The sequence below is a fragment of the Globicephala melas genome, chromosome X (assembly GCF_963455315.2).
Source record: "Globicephala melas chromosome X, mGloMel1.2, whole genome shotgun sequence".
NCBI lineage: Eukaryota > Metazoa > Chordata > Mammalia > Artiodactyla > Delphinidae > Globicephala > Globicephala melas.
In genome coordinates, this window is record NC_083335.1 from 15,347,906 (window position 1) to 15,368,579 (window position 20,674).

Sequence of the window (20,674 nt, forward strand, 5' to 3'; positions counted from 1 at the left end):
CGTACAGTACTTAATCTTTGGGAGAATTCTCTTCCAGATGCCTTTTCTACAATTAATTTTCTACGCTATTACTAAAAGAACCAACCAAGTCCCATAAATGATCCATATTTTGTCCAGTTTAAAAGCTTTACTGTGGCTTATACTTCTATAGCTCAAGTTCAAATCCTACCTTCCCCAGACATTTCACACTATATCCTTGCAGATGTCATCAACTTCAGTCAGGCAATCTTCTCAGGATTTCCTGGATAAAGTTTTCCAGTAGGAAATTCTGAGCCGTTGCCTGAAACTAAACTGGTTCCTTCCCATCTCTTAGATATCAATTAAAAATAATCTCTTCCAGGAAGTCTTTCATAATTAGTTTAGAACAGTTTGCCACACCATACAATTCTCTTCTTTTGGCTTTTTAAAAAATAACAATCGTTTATAAAACAGCTAAAGTACCATATTTTTCTGTATGTAGGGTGTATGTATATATTTAAGTTGAGGTTAACATGTCCTTTCAATTAGATTATAAATCTTATAAACCTTAGTGTTGCACATTCTATATTGTGAACTTTCTGGGCATTTGAATGAGGATGATATGAGCATCAGTAGTATGAATTAAACTTGTTAAAATTCTGCTTGTTCAAAGATATGTGTGTGGATATATATTGGATTGGCCAAGAAGTTCGTTCGGGTTTTTCTATAACATGGTCCTAAAATCCGAACGAACTTTTTGGCCAACCCAATGTATTTGAACTTTTTAAAGGTAAACCTAAATTTTTCAGATTTGGTGCATGTTGCCGCACAACTTCTCAATGATCAATGCTAATAGACGGGCACATTGGGGGGGAATATCCAAAACTGTGGATAAATCACAATATTTTCTACTTGCTTTGGAAAATAGATTATTTTTTACAGTATGCCTTAAGAATGGGCATACATTTTTTTTTAATTAGCAATAATATCTAATGTTGGAGAAGTACAGGGAAATCAATATTTTCATACACTGCTGGAAAGTGAATTTGTATAAGCTTTCTGTAGGGCAGGTCAGCAATGCATATCAACAGCCTTGTGACCCAGAAATTCCAACTCTATGAATTTATCCTAAAGAATTCACTAAGGATGTGTGCAAAGATTAGTTTAAAGGTTATCATAGCATTATTTATAAAAAGCAAGCAAAAAATGTGGCAACAGTATGAATGTCCAGCAACAGGGAACAGATTTAATGAATGAGCCTTCCTTATCTGTGTTTGAGTCCCAGTTCTAGCAATTATCAGCTGTATGACCGAGCAAGTTGCTTAATTTCTCTGGCCATCAGTTTTCTAATCTTTAAAATGGGGACAATAATAATGTCAATTTTTCTACATGAAGCAAGGTATTAAAATAGAACTAGTTTCCTGAGATGTCAATAAACCTCACTGGTATCTTTGGTGTAAATTTCCCATTGTGCCATTCTGTCATGGGGTTGTTGGGAGAATTGAGTGAGATAAGACACGTCTGGCACGTAAATAGGTGCTTCTTATTATTATGGTACTTCTATATGGTATAATTTTCAGCCTTTAAAAATGATGTTGCAGGTGAATTTTAACATGGAAAGATACTTGGAATGGATTTTGAGTTTGTTTTGTTTCTAAAGTAAAAATTCAATTTATTCATCTGTTTACCATACAGTACAAGAGAGGCAAAGTGTTTCACATCATAGATTTCACTTCCAACTCCTTGGAATGTTCATTTCTTTGGCTAAAAGGAGAAACTTGCTGGGAAAGTCAGGCAATGCTTAGGCAAGGTGATGGATGGGTACAAGGGGGCTGCTAATTGCAAACTGAGTTTCTAGAACTGTCACCTGGAATCATAGGAGCCCCACTTCTGGACACTTGTGCCATCTCAGGCATCACCCCCACCACCCAGGCACAGCGACGCTTACTAGTGGTTACCCTTGCTGTCCTCCTGGATGTGGCAGTGCCCGCCATACTTTCTCTTGAATTCAGACCTAATTTTCAATGTGTCCCCTTCCTTCACTGCAGAAGACCATGATTCGAATCAGGACCGTATCGTGAGTCCACTTGCCCTTCATGGAGTTGTACAGTCAGTCAGCAAAATACAGGGACTTCTTGTTCTGAATACACTTGAACAGGTTCAGGAAAACATTTTGCCGGTCTCCTTTGCCCTCCTTCTTGATCATAAGGGCTATTGCTGTTGTACCTTTCAAATACTTTCTGGAGGTGACACACACTTCTCTGTCATGATGCCGATCCACTTGGAAACATCAGTTCCTTTGCTCTTCATTCCAGCATTATAGAGATCTCAAGTATGTTGGGCCAGTCAGTTCATAGTCAATGACAGATCCGTCCTTTGTTCTTCTACCCTTTGCGAGGGCAGCTATCAGCTTGCAGAAGTCATCAGATGTGTCAGAAGCAATGTCCTGGGACTTCCTGGTAGTCCAGTGGTTAAAAATCCACCTTCCAATGCAGGGGACATGGGTTCAATCCCTGGTCGGGGAACGAAGGTCCCACATGCCACAGGGCAACTGAGCCCACACACCTCAACTTAGAGAGCCCATGTGCCACAAGTAGAGAGAAGCCAGCTCGCTGCAATGAAAGATCCTGCATGCCGCAACTAAGACCTGACACAGCCAAAAATAATAAATAAATAAATAAATATTTAAAAAAAGAAAAAGAAACAATGTCCTTCTCCAGATCAATCTTGTACATTTCCTTGTAGACTGTTAATTTCCTGCAGCCCCTGGTTGGTCCCTGAGCAGGTGATTTCAATGAGAGAGTCTTCATCTGTCACCAGCCCCTTCATGGAGGAGGCTTTCAACTTGGAATCCTCGTACTGAGTGGGTGTTTTCAGAAGGCCCCAAATCACCTTCTCCAGGTGGCTGGACAAGTCTGACTTCAGTGCTGATGCAAGTTCCTTTTTGGTCCTTCTCTGATAGGCAAAAGTAATATTCTGTCTCTGTTCATTGCTACAGTTGGTCAAAATGTTGACGATGGTGACCTCATCCACACCTTTAGTCTTGATGGCCGTTTCAATGTTCATAGCGTCCCGCTCAGCATCCCAGTTGGTGTATGCTTTGACTGACCTGTCTACATTGGGGGTGGATAGTAGTCAGTGGTCAGGTGGATAGTGTCAAACTTGCACAGAATTCTGTGAACAGTAGACATTTTGATAGAAGCTGGACCAGGAGCTGAGAGCTGCAAGTGGCCCCAGATGTGGAGCTGGAATGTGTTATCGAAAAAACCCAAACACTCAAACTGCAAAATAGTATCTGGAAAAATAAACACTGAAATATTTACTGTGGTCACCTCTGGAGAGTGGATGATGCTTTTTTCCCCCATTAATTATGTTTTATACTGAGCATGTATTGATTGCTTTAATGAGAAAGAAAGTGAGTCAATTTCTGCTGAAAAAATTAAAGATCAGGATGAATAGGTGGAGCACAGAGGATTTTCAGGGCAGGGAAACTGCTCAGTATGATACTGTAACAATGGATTTGTGTTATTATACATTTGTCCAAACCCATAGGATGTATAACACCAAGAGTGAACTCTAATATGAGCTGTGAACTTTGGTTGATGATGTGTCAATGTCATTGAACCTTGGCTGTTTCCTCCATCTTCTAGCAAATGATTAGAAAAAAAACTGATTTCAACACTTTCTTCAGAAAAATATAATTGGCGAGGTAATATCTCCTTTAAAAGTCATATGATAAATTTTAAAACGTAATAAAAATTCAGACTATCTGCTTCATAAGAATATTTATTTGGCCAACACGCTCCTCTCACTGCCTTTCTTGACCACCACCCATCTATAGTTTCAGCTAGAACCCTCAGGCCAACCTTTAGCTCTTTCTACTTTCTTATCATTTCTCCAATCTGCCTCCTTGTCTTCATCCCTCCCTTTTTCGGTCAAACCCTTGTCATCTTTTACCTGGCCCGTGACCCTGCTTCTAGTGCCTCTTCCCTCCACCCTCAATTTGTTTTGCATATGCTGCTAGGGTTGCCTTTCTAAAATAGATATGATCTTCTTGTCTAAAATACCTTTGAGGTTTAAGACCTCAGAGGGCCCTATGCTTTAGGTTTCCTATTAGGCTCAAAGGCTAAAGTACAAAAACAACAACCTGGTTTCAGCCGAATTTCCCCCAAGTTTGCTTCTTGCCATTCACTATCATGTGCCAAGTTTCAGTCACCCTGAATCTCTCTGTTCCCCAAACATGGCTCTCTGCCTGAGCATCTCTTCCCCACTCCCTGAAACAGCCTCCCTCCTCTTTTCTATCTAATGAATTCCTGCCCTCTTCTGTGATGCCGTCTCGAAGACCCCGGGCAGAATCATATTCTCTGTCCTTTGAATTCCTACAAATCCTAACTTGTTCTGGCACTTACCTGTGGCCTAGTTTTCCCTACCTGGACTTTGAATTTCTCAAGGACAGGAAAATGTCTTATTTGTCTTTGGATCCTCAGGGCCTAGCACAGTGCTTTAGCATATATTAGGTGCTCATTAAATATGTTTTAATACACAATTCAATGTGATCTTCAGATATAATGTGAACATAATTTATGGTAAATTCATTATCTAGCATTTCAAGAACGAACCAGGCTACAGATAGAATCGATAAATGAATTCTAAAGGTAATTTTCAAACCTTATTTTCACACAGCTTTAAATCTCTGCATTCTTTCATTTCCCTCTTGTATGGGTCTTCATAAGCGTTGAGAAAAGACCAAAAAGGAGAAAATAGTCCTGCAAAAGAGAAAGGGCCTAGACAGCAAGTACCTGACCAAGCAAGAGTAAAATGTGTTGAACTCCTTGAACATGATTGCCTTACTCATTCCTTATTATGAAAGTTTAGTTTCCCCAGCTAGATTCCAAGATATTTGGAATTATTTTGTTTGTTTCTTTTATATGCTTATTAAGTTAGCTGCTGATTTAATGACTGTTTCAGTTTTTTCTGGATAATGCCTATCACTAAGCTTTAATAATGAGCTAAAAATGGCAAGGAAAAATGAGGTGATTTTAAGATCTTAGTGCTTTGGGAAGGGACAGCTAGAGATAAACAAAATGTTCTATTGATGTTCTGCCCCGTATTTATGTTAACAATTATTTTGTTCTGTTATGGTATATATAGACTTTCAAGTAATATAATTTTCAGGCAAGATTCAATTGGATTTTTAATTTTTAAAAACTTTAAATTTAATTAATGCTGTTGCTAGCATGCATTAGGCATTCAAGAAATACTTTAAGCCATTCAACATTGACTTAATTAATGTTTAGAAATAATCAGAAACATTAAAGGAAACTTGACTTTTATATTTTAAATTTCAGTTTGTGCCACCTTCTCCCATTCAGGCTTCCACCAGTCACCTTCATCAAATCAAACAGGTAAGAAGAAGTTTTGAGAAACTGACAGCTGTTCATTAAAAAAAGTAAATTTTATTTTTCTTTTAAACAATACCTGTGGTTCAGTAATTCTAAGTGAGGTCACATGTGATTAAGTTTTTAATTCCAGGAATGGTTTCTCTAAAAAAAAAAAAAAAAAAAGAAAAAAGAATCCAAAACAACTAAGGAGCCCTCTATTTATTTGGGTTATTAACTGTCTTAATAGACTGATAGTTTCCCGAAATACTGCATACTCTTTTACCTTGAATCTAATTTCTTTCAGGGATCTCAAAGAAGATGATGAATGCTATATATGAAAATTAATTTTCAGGTTCATAATAGCCATAGTTATCATGGTTTTCTTAAATTCCCAGATGAAGAATTTTTTTGACACATAAAACCGTCTTTATGCTATCATTTTGTGTTCACTTCTCAGTGATTTGAGTTCAGGAACACATTGTACCTCACTGTCTTATGTTGTGTGTGTGTGTGTGTGTGTGTGTGTGTGTGTGTGTGTGTTTAATAGCAAAAGCCTAATACAGAATTAAATCTTTGATTTATCCAAGGATTAGCCACAGAACTCAAAAGATCAAATCGCCATTTCACCACAGGTGGTGGGATTATTTTTTTCACCCAACTACAAGCAGACTTTTGTTCACGGCGGGGCTGCTTAACTGTTATGAAGCACTTATTATTCACTTAGCACTATAATAGGTCTCATCTGTGGTCTCATTTCATCCCACAACAAACTTATAAGGTCAGAAACCAAAGATGGCAGAAAGTTAGTAATTTACCAAATGTCCAGAGTTAGCAAGTGTCAAGCCAAGACTTAGCCCCAAATTACTGGATTCTTTTACAGCTACCCTCACCATGTTTTCAGTGGCACAAAACCCAGATTATCTCGTAACCCTAGTTTTTTGTGCTCCAGCTCCTGCTTCCTTTCCCTCTCTCCCTCTCTCCCTCACACCATGGCTTCCCTAACGCCCAGCTTATCATCCACTAGCAAGAAAGTATGGTTTAAAAGATCCTTTTACTTTTGAGTAAATAAGACATTCTTTTACTGTTTGTCTTTGTGAGTATGTAGCTATTTAAGAAATTCTTAATGAAAGAACCTAAAACTAGTAGTTAAAGGGACCTCTGGTTTACTTGTGCATTTTTTTTGCTTCCCCTAAATTAGACCAAATATTTTTAAATTGATTACTACATGTTTCTATTTGATTATGAAGCTTGAAATCAGGACTAATTTAACTGGTTAGTAATATAAATTGTAAAGCAACTTACTTCCAGAGTGACAGAATATATATTATAAACATTTAAAATGAAACACAAGTGGTGATCATTTTTTGTAATATATAGAAATAGTGAATCACTATGTTGTACACCTGGAACTAACATAGTGTTGTAGGTGAATTATACTTCAGTAAAAAATAAATTAAAATTTTAAAAAATTAAATAAAATTATAAAACAAAAATTAAAGCTAAAATAAAATAAAATGAAACACAAGTAGAAAATGAATGAAATGGGAAAATAGAAATAACATTAACTTTCAATCTGGGTGCTGATTGAATGGAAAATTAAGACTTATTTTCAGCAGTTTAATTGTCTGATAGATATCTTAAGTTGCATATTTCTTTACATGCATTCTTTAACCATGACTTCTTTTTAGCTGTTGAACTTAACCTTTTAAGTACAAAACAGAAATGTCTGTTTCTTGCCTCATTACATTCTGAACTTTCACTCTAATGACATTAACAAAGGCATTTATTTAATTTCATTTTGTAGCGAAACGGGGGAAATAATAGTAGCTACTTCATAGGATTTTTGTGAGGATGAAAGGATTTAATATATGTGTGGTTCCTGGCACACTACATTAAAAATCGTTTAATGGAAATTTTAAAACATGCAAAAAAGAACCTCCATGTATTCAATATCTAGTTTCGACTATTGATTACATTTTGTACATCATTTTTCAACTATCCCCTTCTGTTTTGGGGGGAGCAGTGTGATTTAAAGTAAAACCCTAATATCTTTTTACCCTTAAATACTTAGTATGAATCTCTGAGGACTTTTTATTTTACATAATTGCAATACCATCATCACATCTAACAGAGTTATTCCTTAATTTTATCTAATAACCAGTCCAGGTTAAATTTTCCTGATTCTCAAAAAATGCCTTTTTCACTGATTCAAACATGTTCCAACCATGATCTTTTAGGTCTCTTATTTGAAACAGCCTTCCCCTCCTGTTTTTGTTCCATGACACTTCCTTATTGAAGAAACTAGGCCATTTGTCTTGTGGAAAGCCCCACATTCTGATTTTGCTTCCATGTGGTGCTGTTTAATATGCTCTTTTATCCCCTGTATTTTCTACAAACTGATTTGATTATATTTGCTTTTATTCTAAAACAAGCACACAGCCCCAAGTCAATATTAGGTTCTGGGTCAACTTTTAAGTAAGGGTATGGTTTAAGTTGCCCTTTTCCTATTAGGCAGTTAATGGACAATTTCTTCTTCTTCTTTTAAATGAAGCCATTTATTTACTTATTTATTTTTAAATTTATTTATTTATTTTTGGCTGTGTTGAGTCTTCCTTGCTGCGCGCAGGTTTTTCTCTAGTTTTGCAGTGAGTGGGGGCTACTCTTTGTTGCGGTGCGCGGGCTTCTCATTGCGGTGGCTTTTCTTGTTGCAGAGCACGGGCTCTAGGCGCACGGGCTTCAGTAGTTGTGGCACACGGGCTCAGTAATTGTGGCTCGCGGGCTCTAGAGCACAGGCTCAATAGTTGTGGTACACAGGCTTAGATGCTCTGCGGCAGGTGGGATCTTCCCGGACCAGGGCTCGAACCCATGTCCCCTGCATTGGCAGGCGGATTCTTAACCACTGCGCCACCAGGGAAGTCCCAGACAATTTCTTTTTGACTGTGGTTGTTAGTTGTTTTCTTGGTATTAGAGAGCTTGAGAACATCAAGCTAGAAGTTAATTTTCTTTTTCTTTTCAGCTTTGAGATATAATTGACATATAACATTGTCTAAGTGTAAGGTGTACAATGTAATAATTTGATATGTGTATATATTGCAAAATGATTACCATGGAAGTTGATTTTCTAAACATAGTAATTCTTCCTAAATATTCAGGAATTATTCTTTTTATGTCATTTTCCTTTCCTAATAGCAGTTGAGCTTATATTTCAAGAGGGTTGAAAGCACTCAGGCTTTTTTTCCCTCTCTCCCAGTCCCCTAAACAAATAACATCCCTGCAGAAATAGTTTGTGTATTAGTTTGCTAGGATTACCCTAACAAAGTATCATAAACTGGGGGCTTAAACAGAAGTTCATTTTCTCGCAGCTCTGGGGGCCAGAAATCTGAAATCAAGGTGTTGGCAGCATTAATTTCTTCGGAGGGCTGTGAGAAAAGGATCTGTTCCAGGCCTCTCTCCTTGGCTTGTAGATGGCCATCTTCATGTTCACATGGTATTCTCCTTGTACGAGTGTCTATCTCCAAATTTCTCCTTTTTATAAGGACATTAGTCGTATTGGATTGGGGCCCACATTAATGACCTTATCCTAACTTGATTACCTCTGCTAAGACCCTCTCTCCAAATAAAGTCATATTCTGAGGCACTGAGGGTTAGGACTTCAACATATGGATTTGAGGGGGGAACAATTGAACCCGTAACAGTTCGTTCATAACATATTATTCTATAACTTTACATTTATTTCCTGACTTGTTAAATAGAAAATAAAATCATTGGTACCCAATAAGAACTTGACTTTCTCTGTAGTGCCTTCAGTAAAATCAATTAAAAAATTATCTACTTACATACTACCTCTGCATTTCTAGCATCCCTTGTATTTATATCTTCACAAATATGAACTTTAGCCACACGTTTTACAGTCTTCTTTTTATATTACCTAGTTTGGATAGATTAAACTGGGTTTAGACACAAATGTAGGGGAAGTTTATGAGATGAGGCCATTTAAAACAGATTATACCAGCTGGAGTACAGGGCATGATTGTGATAGGGACAATTTAGATATTGTCTGTTACATAAGGTGTGCCTGTGAGCTTTTTCTTCTGCTGGCCAGGTTTCACAGTTAGTCTGTCTTGTGGACTTTGTTACCATTTTTTAGTCTAGTAAAGCAATGACATTAGATTTCTGTGATTTGTTTTTGAGTTTTCCTTGGAACCTACAAAGTACCTAGTCTCTCTTATGAAGAGACCTTCTCTAAGGGAATAGCCTAGCTTGTTTTAAAAGAAATTTAATTTGATCTTAGTTTACAAATTGTTTCATTCTTTCAGCAAGCATTTATTGAGCAAGGTGCCACTGGGCAACTAAAATCTTTCAAGCATACTCTCCTTCAGAGAGCAAAAGTGGGTGACTTCCTATTTTCATTTTTACCTTAGATACTAAAAAGTTGAAAGCTAAGTTCAGTGCTCAAGTACAACAACTCTCCTTAACCTAGGTTTCTAGCATACTCTTTGCCCTTGACAGTTACATGGCTCTTGACTTTTAATCCTTAATTTAACAATCTTATTTTATTATAAGCCATCTCATATCCGTTTTGGAAATAGGTAAGATGTAAATAATAAAAGTGTCAACCCACTTTTACTAATGATCCTAAAATAGCTGATGTTGGGGAATGCTCCAACTTTCAGTGGGAGAAACAATAAGCAAAATTCTGTCCTAGTTCTGGGAAAACTTGCTCTTTACTTGTGGATTGAGTGAATTACAAAATACTTTGAGCTTCTCCCTAGAGGAAAACATCTACATCTACGTCAATATTAAATGGAAGAACTATACTAACAATTACATTTTGCTGAAAAGATTTACTGTTGTTCCGTTGTTTTAAAAGACTGATTAACTTCTTAAACTTCCTTTCCCAATTTCTCTCATTTTCCATAATGGCATCAAAATAGTCAGTCTCACAGTTTTAAGACTCAAAGCCCTAGGCTCATCTTCAATTCTTCCTTATTTTTCTACTGTATCCAATTAGGCATCTAATCCTATTAATTCTTCCTTGACAATACCTTCTCTGTTCCCATTACTACTTCCTTCTGTCCCTTGGGTCCAGATTACTGTAATAATATTCTAATAGATTTCCTATCTCTGCTAATTTAATCCGACTTCCACAACCAACACCAAAATATCTTTTTTAAAACATTATTTTCATCTTTTTCTCTCCTGTGCAAAAAGTTACAATGGCTTCCCATTACCTTCTGAATAATAATAAGAAGAATAGCTAGGCTGTATCGAGCACTTACTATGTGCCAGACCTTTTTTTGTTTTGTTTTGTTTTTTTGTGGTACGCAGGCCTCTCACTGTTGTGGCCTCTCCCGCTGCGGATCACAGGCTCCGGACGCGCAGGCTCAGCGGCCATGGCTCACGGGCCCAGCCGCTCCGTGGCATGTGGGATCCTCCCGGACCGGGGCACGGACCCGTGTCCCCCGCATCGGCAGGCGGACTCTCAACCACTGCGCCACCAGGGAAGCCCGTGCCAGACCTTTTAATAGGAACTGTACAACCACGTCATTATCCTTATTGTTATCATCATCTTTATAGGATGAAGAAACTGAGGCTCAGGTTAAGTTGCTTGCCTAAGGTCACACAGGTAGTAAGTTATAGAGCTGGGATTTGACTCAGTTCTGTTTGGCTCCAAAACCAGTGGTCCTAACAGCTATGCTATTCTGCCCAAACTCTTTAAATTCAATCTCTTCAATTATTTAAGATCCCATAAATCTGGTGCTCTTACCAGTTTTCTTTCTCATTGCTCTGTAGTGCAAATTCCCTTTCAACCAAACTAGTCTCACTACCGTGTAACCTGCCATATACTTTCTCTCCTCTAAACTTCTGTTCATATGGTTCCTTCTGCTGTTACAGCCTCCCCTCCACCCTCTGCTTGTCCAGATTTTAAACATCTTTCAAGGCCGAGGTCAAATTTTAAGTCACACAACTCACACCACTCTTTATTACAGACTATTTATGACATTTATTGTTTATACTGTAGACAGTAATATTTAAACTCTTTTAATCACGCACTGCATCAATAAAAACTGAGCACATGCTTCCAATTTATGTCTATTGTATTTACATTATCGCCATATACTGTGAATATAGTGTATATTGAGTGCCAGCATATAGTGTGAATCATAGAATATATGCAAGATTAGAGATATAACAAGGATGAGATGAAGATGAAATGATGTTTCTAGAAATTTTAAATTTTTATTTTATTAATTATAGATGACTATTGAGAGTCAATATGAATTCGTATTTCCAATGGTCTTGAGGATTAGAATTACTTTAGCCAGCTCCTTGACAAAGCAGATTAGCTCAGCATTGTGTTTTCAGTCAGGTGGCTGATGAGAAGCTGTGCCAGGAGAGGCTGTTGTCTGCACAGACTTGCATCACTAATCTCTGTCCAAGGTTTCTCGTGGGAATCTTGTTAAGGCACTTGTCCATTTTGCGGTGCTTGGTTTAGTTAAAACTAGATAATATATCTATATGCCCGCCTAACCTGGCACAGGCGAACTGCAATTAGTTGTACTTAGCTAAAGGCCAAAAAAAGGCTCTTCTCTCACAAGATCTTTGGACCCTATGGGCTGAGTGAGGGCACCAGTGTCAATCTGTATGTCTAATGTTGGCAAGCTTTCATTTCTTACTGTCTTGGATTTTAAAGTATATAAATTAAATTTCTATTTTGTTTTCTTTTTTCTTCTCCTGGGCTATGCCTATGCTTACTTTGGAGATTGACTAAATGTATATAATAAAGCTTGTCTTTCCAATGTGATTCTAGGCCTCTTTAAGGGAAGGCTCATCTGCTCATTTCATGTTCCACATAATATTTAGCACCATATTTCCCCAGCGCCATCCTAAGTTCTTCATTATTCGTGAAGTATGTTTTTAGGAATGCCAGGATGAATTTGGACTGTAGGTTGTTGAGGTTTTCTTTAACCATTTAACCATTTTTAAGACTACAATTCAATAGTATTAAGTACATTCACAATGTTGGGCAGCCATCACTACTCTACACTTCCAGGACTTTTTCATCATCCCAAACAGAAACTCCGTACCCATTCAGCAATAACTCCCCATTCTACCCTCCCACTCCTGTAACCTCTGTTCTACTTTCTGTCTCTATGCATTTGACTATTCTAGGTAGCTCATATAAGTGGAAGCATACAATATTTGTTCTTTTGTGTTTGGTTTACTTCACTTAGCATAATCTTTTCAAGATTCATTCATATTGTAGCATGTGTCAGAACTTCATTCTTTTTGTGGCTGAATAATATTCCATTGCATGTATATACCAACTAAAAAAACTATTCATCTGGTAAAGTATATCTTTTGGCTATTGTGAATACTGCTGCTATGAACACTGGTATACAAGTATCTGTTTGAGTCCCTGCTTTCAATTCTTTTGGGTATATACCTAGGAATGGGATTGCTGGATCATATGATAATTTAATCTTTAACATTTTGAGAAACGAATTTTTTCCCAGAGTGTGCACCATTTTACATTCCCACTAGCAATTCATGTTCCAGTTTCTCTGCATTCTCAACAACACTTGTTTTTTTTTCCCCATATTTTAAAATAATGCCTATCCTAATGCATGTAAAGCAGTATCTTATTATGGGTTTGATTTGCATTTCCCTAATAAAAAATGATGTTGAGCATCTTTTCATATGCTTATTGGCCATTTCTATATCTTTTTTGGAGGAACATCTATTTAAGTCCTTTGCCCATACAGATTTTCCTCAACTTGTGATGGGCATATGTCCCAATAAACCTATCATAAGTTAAAAATATCCTAAGACGAAAATGCATTTAATGCAGCGAAATTCTGAACATCATAGCTTAACCTAGCCTATCTTAAACGTGCTCAGAACACTTACATTAGCCTACAGCTGGGCAAAGTCATCTAACACAAAGCCTATTTTATAATAAAGTAAGGAATATCTTATGTAATTTATTGAATACTGTCCTGAAAGTGAAAACAGAATGGTTGTCTGGGTACAGAATGGCTGTAAGGGTATCGGATGTTTACCCTCGTGATTGCATGGCCGACAGGGAGCTGCCATGGCTGCCGCTGCTCAGCATCACGAGAGAGTATCTGACTGCATATCACTAGCCCGGGAAAAGGTCAAATTCAAAATCGAAGTAGGGTTTCTACTGAATGCACATTGCTTTTGCACCATCGTAAAGTTGAAAAATTATAAGCAGAACCATTGTAAATTGGGGACCATCTGTATTTCAAGTGAGTTGTTTTGTTGTTGTCACTGAGTTGTAGGAATATTTTATAAATTCTGGATATTAATCCTTTATCCGATATATGATTTGCAAACATCTCCAATTCTGTGATTGTCTTTTCACTCTCTTTTGATGCAGAAAAATTTTAATTTTTATGAAGTTCAATTTATTTTTTCTTTTGTTACCTGTGTATCATATCCAAAAAATCATTGCCAAATCCAATGACATGAAGCTTTTGCCCTATGTTTTCTTCTAAGAGTTTTATAGTTTTAAGTTTTAACTTTAGGTCTTTGATCCATTTTGAGTTAACTTTTGTATATGGTGTAAGGAAAGTGTTCATTCTTTCACATGTGGATGTTCAGTTTTCCAGCACCATTTGTTGAAAAGACCGTCCTTTCCCCACTGAATGGTCTTGGCATCCTTATTGAAAATCAATTGACTATATACGCAAGGGATTATTTCTAGGCCCTCTCTATTCTATTCCATTGATCTATATGTCTGTCCTTATGCCAGAACCACACTGTTTTGATTACTGTAGCTTTGTGTAGTGAGTTTTAAAACCAGGTAGTGTAGTCCTCCCAAGTTTATTCTTTCTCAAGGCCATTTTTCTATTTTGACAGAAAATGCCATTGAGATTTTGATAGGGGTTGCCTTGCATCTGTAAATCACTTTGGGTAGTATTGCCTTTTTAACAATATTAAGTCTTCCAATTCACAAACACAGGATGTCATTCCATATGTGGGTTATTTTTTTAAGTAACTATTTATGTGAAAAATACTTGCATACTTATAAAAAGGTCAAACAATATGGTAAAGTACAGAGAAAGAAAGAACAAACTGTCACAGATCTCACTACTCATTGATAAGTACTGTTAACTTTTTGGGGAACATCCTTCTGAGCACCTCTCATTTACAGTTTTACATAAAAAGCATTTGTGGTTTTTTCCTACTTCATATGTAATACATGTTTTTCAATGTCAATGACTAGATTTAAATCATGCTTGTACCATCATTTGCTTAAGCAAACCCATGCTGAAAGACATTTAGTTTGTTGGACTGTGAGTACTATTTGTTAATATCATAGTATTAATGGTTGGAAAAATAGTTTAATGTTTAATGTTTGATGTTTTCTCTTTTGAATGAAGAAAGGTACAAAGTTTTTCATCTAATCAATTCCCGCATATCCAATGTACTATAATGCATAAGTAATAGATCTCTGTGTGGTAGGTGCAACAATGAAAAGTAGAGAACCGGACACTTGTTTAGAGATTTGTTTATACTCTAGCTCTAATATAGCCCAGTGAATAATAATAAATGTACAGCCAAATGAAGTAAAACTTTGTAAAATCATAGGAACAGGGCATTCAGTTTATCCTCACGTTCTCACCTTTCAGGAAGAAGCCATGGATTTAATGAATAGGGAAACAATGCATGAATGGTGAGTAGTGTGCATTGAATTACTATTCTGATCATATTCAGTTATATCTTTTATTTTAGATAGGTAAACTTCAGTACTGATATCATTTCTGTTGTAAGGAGGTACAAACTGCAATACAGATGGGTCAGTCTTGGAAAGAAACTTTGAAGTATGGTATGGTATGGTATTAGCACTTCAATTTTGTAGAAAATTTGAAATTTTTACTGATTTTTCATGTTGGCACTACCTGGTTTTGCTGTAATTTCTAGACATTTAAACTCTCATTTGAAACTAAAATTATATATGCTGCATAACTTTTTTTTTTTTTTTTTGCGGTACGCGGGCCTCTCACTGCTGTGGCCTCTCCCGTTACGGAGCACAGGCTCCGGACGCATAGGCTCAGCGGCCATGGCTCACGGGCCCAGCCGCTCCACAGCATGTGGGATCCTTCCGGAACGGGGCACGAACCCGTGTCCCCTGAATCAGCAGGCAGACTCTCAACCACTGTGCCACCAGGGAAGCCCTGCATAATTTTTTACTGCTCTTGAAACAGTTTATGATTTACCCATAAAAATAACTAATTGTTTGAGAGTGGGGTTCAAAGTAAATAGTTGTCTGATACAAAACCACTGTTCCTGTGGATCAACTTCCTCTCTGTCCTAGTGAGTCTAAAAAAAGTTCAGTTGTGCTGGTTGAATTGCTTAGATGATGAAATGATAAATGATTTCACTCCCTTCTATGTAATTTATTAACTATATATTAGAATTTTAAACCACAGGCCATGGATTTACTGGGAAAATACTGCATTTTTATGCCTGTAATACATATACTCCTACTAGCATTTTAATGTACAGCCTTTCATTTAAACATGTTTGGAATGTAGTTACATTCCTTGCTAACATTTTTTTATGTCCCTGTACATATTATAATTACTAAGTTGTGGTAGTTGAATGATGTTTAGGGTTCTTTTCCATGGACATCTCAGATAATGACAAAAGAAGAACTGAGCTGAAGTTTGAGTAGAAGAGGTTCTGGTTAGATGTCAGTTTCTAGATTTGGGGATTATTAGGTAGGGAAATGGGTCATCAGCAGAAGCAGTGACATCTTATTTTCTTTTGAGCCCTGAGCGCCTTAGATTGCCATCTATTCCTGATTTAGGAATAAGTCCTGAAGAATGAGTAGATAACTCTGGAGCCTGTCACTTTTCATGTTTTGGTGCTAATACAATTTATAGAGGCTCTTGGATTCCCTTAACTGACCTAAATCTAATTAATTTAAGTGTTAGTGTGAATGAGTAAATCTGCAAGTGTGTTAGAAAGAGGAAAGAAACACGTAATATAACTTTACTTGTGTCTTGGAGAAGAAAAGAACATGTTTTAAAATCCTGAATTGTGTGGTCCTGATTTTGTCCACATAAAATTTATAAACATTTTTATAGCTGTTTTTGTTGTCCCATTTGTATCTTAGTTCTAACCAAAGCTTTTTTGATCCTTTCCTGGACACAGCATTGTAGTTTTCAATAACAAATCACAGGTCAAACCCAAAGAGAAAGACTGAAATTTAGGATTTGTGTATCTGTTAGGTATTGCTCAATATTGAGTAGTCACATTCTAGGTCTTTTTTGGGTGCTAGGGAAGCCCCTTATCCGGCATGTAGCTCTCTTTCCCAAAAGGCAAAAGGTGCCTTTGCTTATTGAAGTGAATCTTGGGTTCCCTGCTTGCTTTAGGATGGTGAGAGCTCCATGGTACAACCACTGACGCAGTAAGGATTCCCTTCCCTGTGCCATAGCTATCACCCTCAGCACTTGATAAGTAAGCAATAGGTGCTACAATTGGACACTGCTTATAAAGAGTAACAACGATTTAGAGAAACCACCTTCTCCAAAGTCCACTGATTTAATTCTAGCACCCCCAACAGCTTCTCTCACCAGGGCGACTGAGAAGGTAAGAAAGGAGTGTCTAAAAGTCTGTGTCCCTTGAAATACTTATAAAACATCAATGTTTCACCACCCAAATCTTTGGGGGGATACATTTTGCTATAGTTATAGCTGATTCAAAATGGCAGTTTTCCCTTTCATTTCTTAAACTAGTATTTACATATTACAAAAGTCACCAACCTTTATACGATTTGATTAATTTTGGTAAATGTGTACAATCCTGTAACCGTAACCATAATCAAGATATAGAACAGTTCCGACATCCTGAACAGTTTCCTCGTGATCTTTCACACTTGATCTCCTCCCCCCACCCCTGCCCACCCTAGGAAACCACTAATCTGCTTTCTGAGAAAAGTTATACCGGGTTCAATCCCTGGTTGGGGAACTAAGATCCGCAAGCTGCACGGTGCAGCCAAAAAAAATTGTAGCTGCAGGTTCTGTGACAACCAAACAAGTAATGTCTTTTTAGCTAAATTAAAATGTCATCGTTTTGGTTTTTTTTTTTTTTTTTTTTTTTCGGTGCGCGGGCCTCTCCCGTTACGGAGCACAGGCTCCGGACGCGCAGGCTCAGCGGCCATGGCTCACGAGCCCAGCCGCTCCGTGGCATGTGGGATCCTCCCGGACCGGGGCACGAACCCGTGCCCTCTGCATCGGCAGGCGGACTCTCAACCACTGCGCCACCAGGGAAGCCCATTTTATATTTTTGAAAAGAATCAACTAAGAATGTGTGAGAACATGTGACCATATGAAGAATCAGTAATTCATTAACCCTGTCTGAACATAGCCTTCCTCTGACCCAGCTTGTTCATAAGGATCAGAGCTAACTCTCGAATGAACAAATGAACATTTAACTACCATACCCCCTCATTCACTCTTGATTTTCACCTTGTCTTAGGGCAGGTCACAGCCAGGACTACAGGTCCTTCTAGCTTTTTTTCCCCACAACTTGGGAAAATCCTGAATCCTTATAAGTTACAAGACAGTTTTCTGTCCTGAGGCTTTCCTGCTTTTACCTAGATTTAGAGAAAAGCAATGAAATCATGTGATGTGGGATACTACATACAGTCCTCTTTTAGTGTATATCCTTAGATCTGTTATAACGAAATAGTCACAGCTGATCTTTTTCAAATGTTTTCTTGTAACGATTATAATTTTATTTTAGAAGAAGTCAAAGTCCCAACCAACACTATTAGACCAAGTATCCTTGGACCATTAAAAAGAAAAGGTACTTTTATCTACCAACAGAAATAAATATAACTTTATTTTCATAAGATATCACATAAAATCAAGTATTATACAAAAATACATTTTAAAGGATTTATTTATTTAAAACATATTTGATAAATTACTAGAGGCCTTTTGTTTCACTGAAATGAAACTATGTGTAAAGACATTTTGAAAGCTATAAAGGGCCATATAAATGTGAATTGAAAATTTTAATTCCAGTTTAGTCAACTATTATGATTTTCATTGTATAATTCACCAAGCTAGCTGCCTTAAATACTTTCTGAAACAAGGTGGGGAATGAATGAATAGAGTGATTCAGCCATCAAGTATTCACCTGAATCTCAACCCCTGACCTGCCCCACCACTACACGTACACGTTGATATCATATGAATAAGTTGACACAAATTAGATCCACTTACAGCACTAAAAATATATGCTAAAGTGTATGTTGATGTTTCAGTTGTTTATGGGGGTTCTGTTTGGTTAAATATATGGAAAATGATCCACCTATTCAGTAATAAAAGGGCAAGGAAAGAACAGAAGTGGTTTTTTTTTTAAACTGCCACAGTTCTGGATCCCCTTTCTCACCCCTGCCTCACTAAGCTATGTACTTCTTCCTTTTTGGGGATATGACTACTGAATTATAGGCTTAATACAAAGTTAAACTATAATAGGGAGGGAAAATGGATAAATGGGAAAGGAGATTAAACTTAAAGATGTATATTTGTGAAAAATCCATTAAGATGGGAAAGAAGAAGGAGAAAGAAGAAGAAATGGAAGGGGGGGGGCAGAGGTAGGGGAAGAGCAAAACTAGAGGGAAGGAAACTGAAATGCACTGCAGTGTTCCCTGCATTTGGCATGAATTAATGGCAGTCTTCCTAACAACATACCTAACTCAGCGTGTACTCGTTATATTCTAAGACTAAGAGGAGATCAGTTCTGGAAAATGCTCTTTTACAAACTAAGCACATTGTTTTATGACAATGGATCAATGACCTAGCTTAAGTGTCTTTTACCTGTGCTGTGAAGTTTGGGCTAATGTTGAAAAAACATTCAAATGTATTAGCAGTTGAAGAGCTGTTAGGAAGTTGGGGGCGGGGGGCTTTGAGTATTTAAAATCAAATACGCTTAAATTAAAGACAGTGTTTTACTAAATTAAAATAATTCTTCTTTTAAGATAACATATAAAATGTTTCATGACGTTGAAAATGCCTGGAATTTTATTAGAATTTATGATTTTAAAAATTGTTTTTATATTTCAATTTTGACATAATAGACTTGGTTTCCATCCAGTGTTTTGGTGGATGTGGCATGTTCCACATGAGCTTCTTGTACCTGGTTTTCAGCTGCTCTGGAAGTTGACTGCCTCACTTCTTTGAGGTGTCCCTAAGAACTCCAAAGCAAATTCTATAAGTACCACACGGTCTATGTGTTTTAAGTCAGACCCTCCCAAATATAGTCTATACAGATCTGGTCAAAGTTTATCTGACTTTCCAGATGTAATAACAGATTAAACAGAAATTTAATTTTAATTATATATTTTGGAATATGAATATTTATTTGGGAAACAACAAAGTATGTCCAATTATCACATTAATACAAGTGAAGTGTGGGGAAAGATGGTATAAAAAAATCAAAAAGAGGTCCTGGGGGGAAAAAACAAAAAAAGAATGAGGACTCTCTGTAAAGTGGAGGAGAAATAAGGGTTAGAGTCTCCAAGCATATGAAGGCATATTTTATGGTGATTAGCAGCAATTACTTCCGTTGGGAACAAGCAAGAAAAAATAAGGCTTCAAGTGGGAATTCTGAGAGATCTACAGAGATTGGGCAGCTATAAATATTGTTTTACAAGTAATAATGATTTTAGCAAAGAAAATTTTAATTTTCTTCTATGATGAATTTGTTTTGATTTGTCTTGTTTTTAATTTAAACCAAAAAGGAGAGATGAGTAGTTTTTCCATAATGGTGTAAGTGTATCTGGCATGGGATAATATCTAGACCTCTTTCAAGCTTTATGAGCCATGATTATACTCCTAAGGAAGGTCTGGAAATCTCTATTCCTAGGGATGTTTTTTAATGAGTAGGTGGCCATAGTGTTTTATCATTCAAATATATTCCACCATAGAAGTTATGGACTTGATCATCAGTTTTACTCACATCCAGACATGGTTATCACATGAACGTGTAACATTTACTTCAAAGTGAAGATTATAGATAGCAATGTGGTTTTTTGAGATTAAGTTTTTCTCCCTAATCTTTGAAAATGTATTTATTTTGTTCATTGTATGCTGTAAAAAAAAAATCGATCTATTTAGTTCATTGTGTATGTTTAGCAAAATAAGGAGAGCAGTAACTTAAAGTTTTAAAATAAGGAATGAGATTAAATTAGGGTACATCCTTACTACATAGCTATATAAACTTATGTTGTAGAATTTAGTTACTAATATGAGAAAAATTATAATCATTAAAAACAAAAAGTAGATTACATA

General features: G+C 36.8%; 1 protein-coding gene and 1 pseudogene across 1 annotated transcript in view; one reads left to right on the top strand and one right to left on the bottom strand.

Annotated features, from left to right (window-relative positions):
* The window catches only part of LOC115848390 (PABIR family member 1-like), a 40,982-nt gene that overhangs the window by 12,856 nt on the left and 7,452 nt on the right, over positions 1-20,674 (top strand). The window contains 2 exon segments of the mRNA XM_060292256.1: positions 5,307-5,363; positions 14,999-15,042. Coding sequence (XP_060148239.1) covers positions 5,307-5,363; positions 14,999-15,042 — 101 coding nt within the window.
* Positions 1,906-3,149, bottom strand: LOC115848385 (annexin A2-like; annotated as a pseudogene).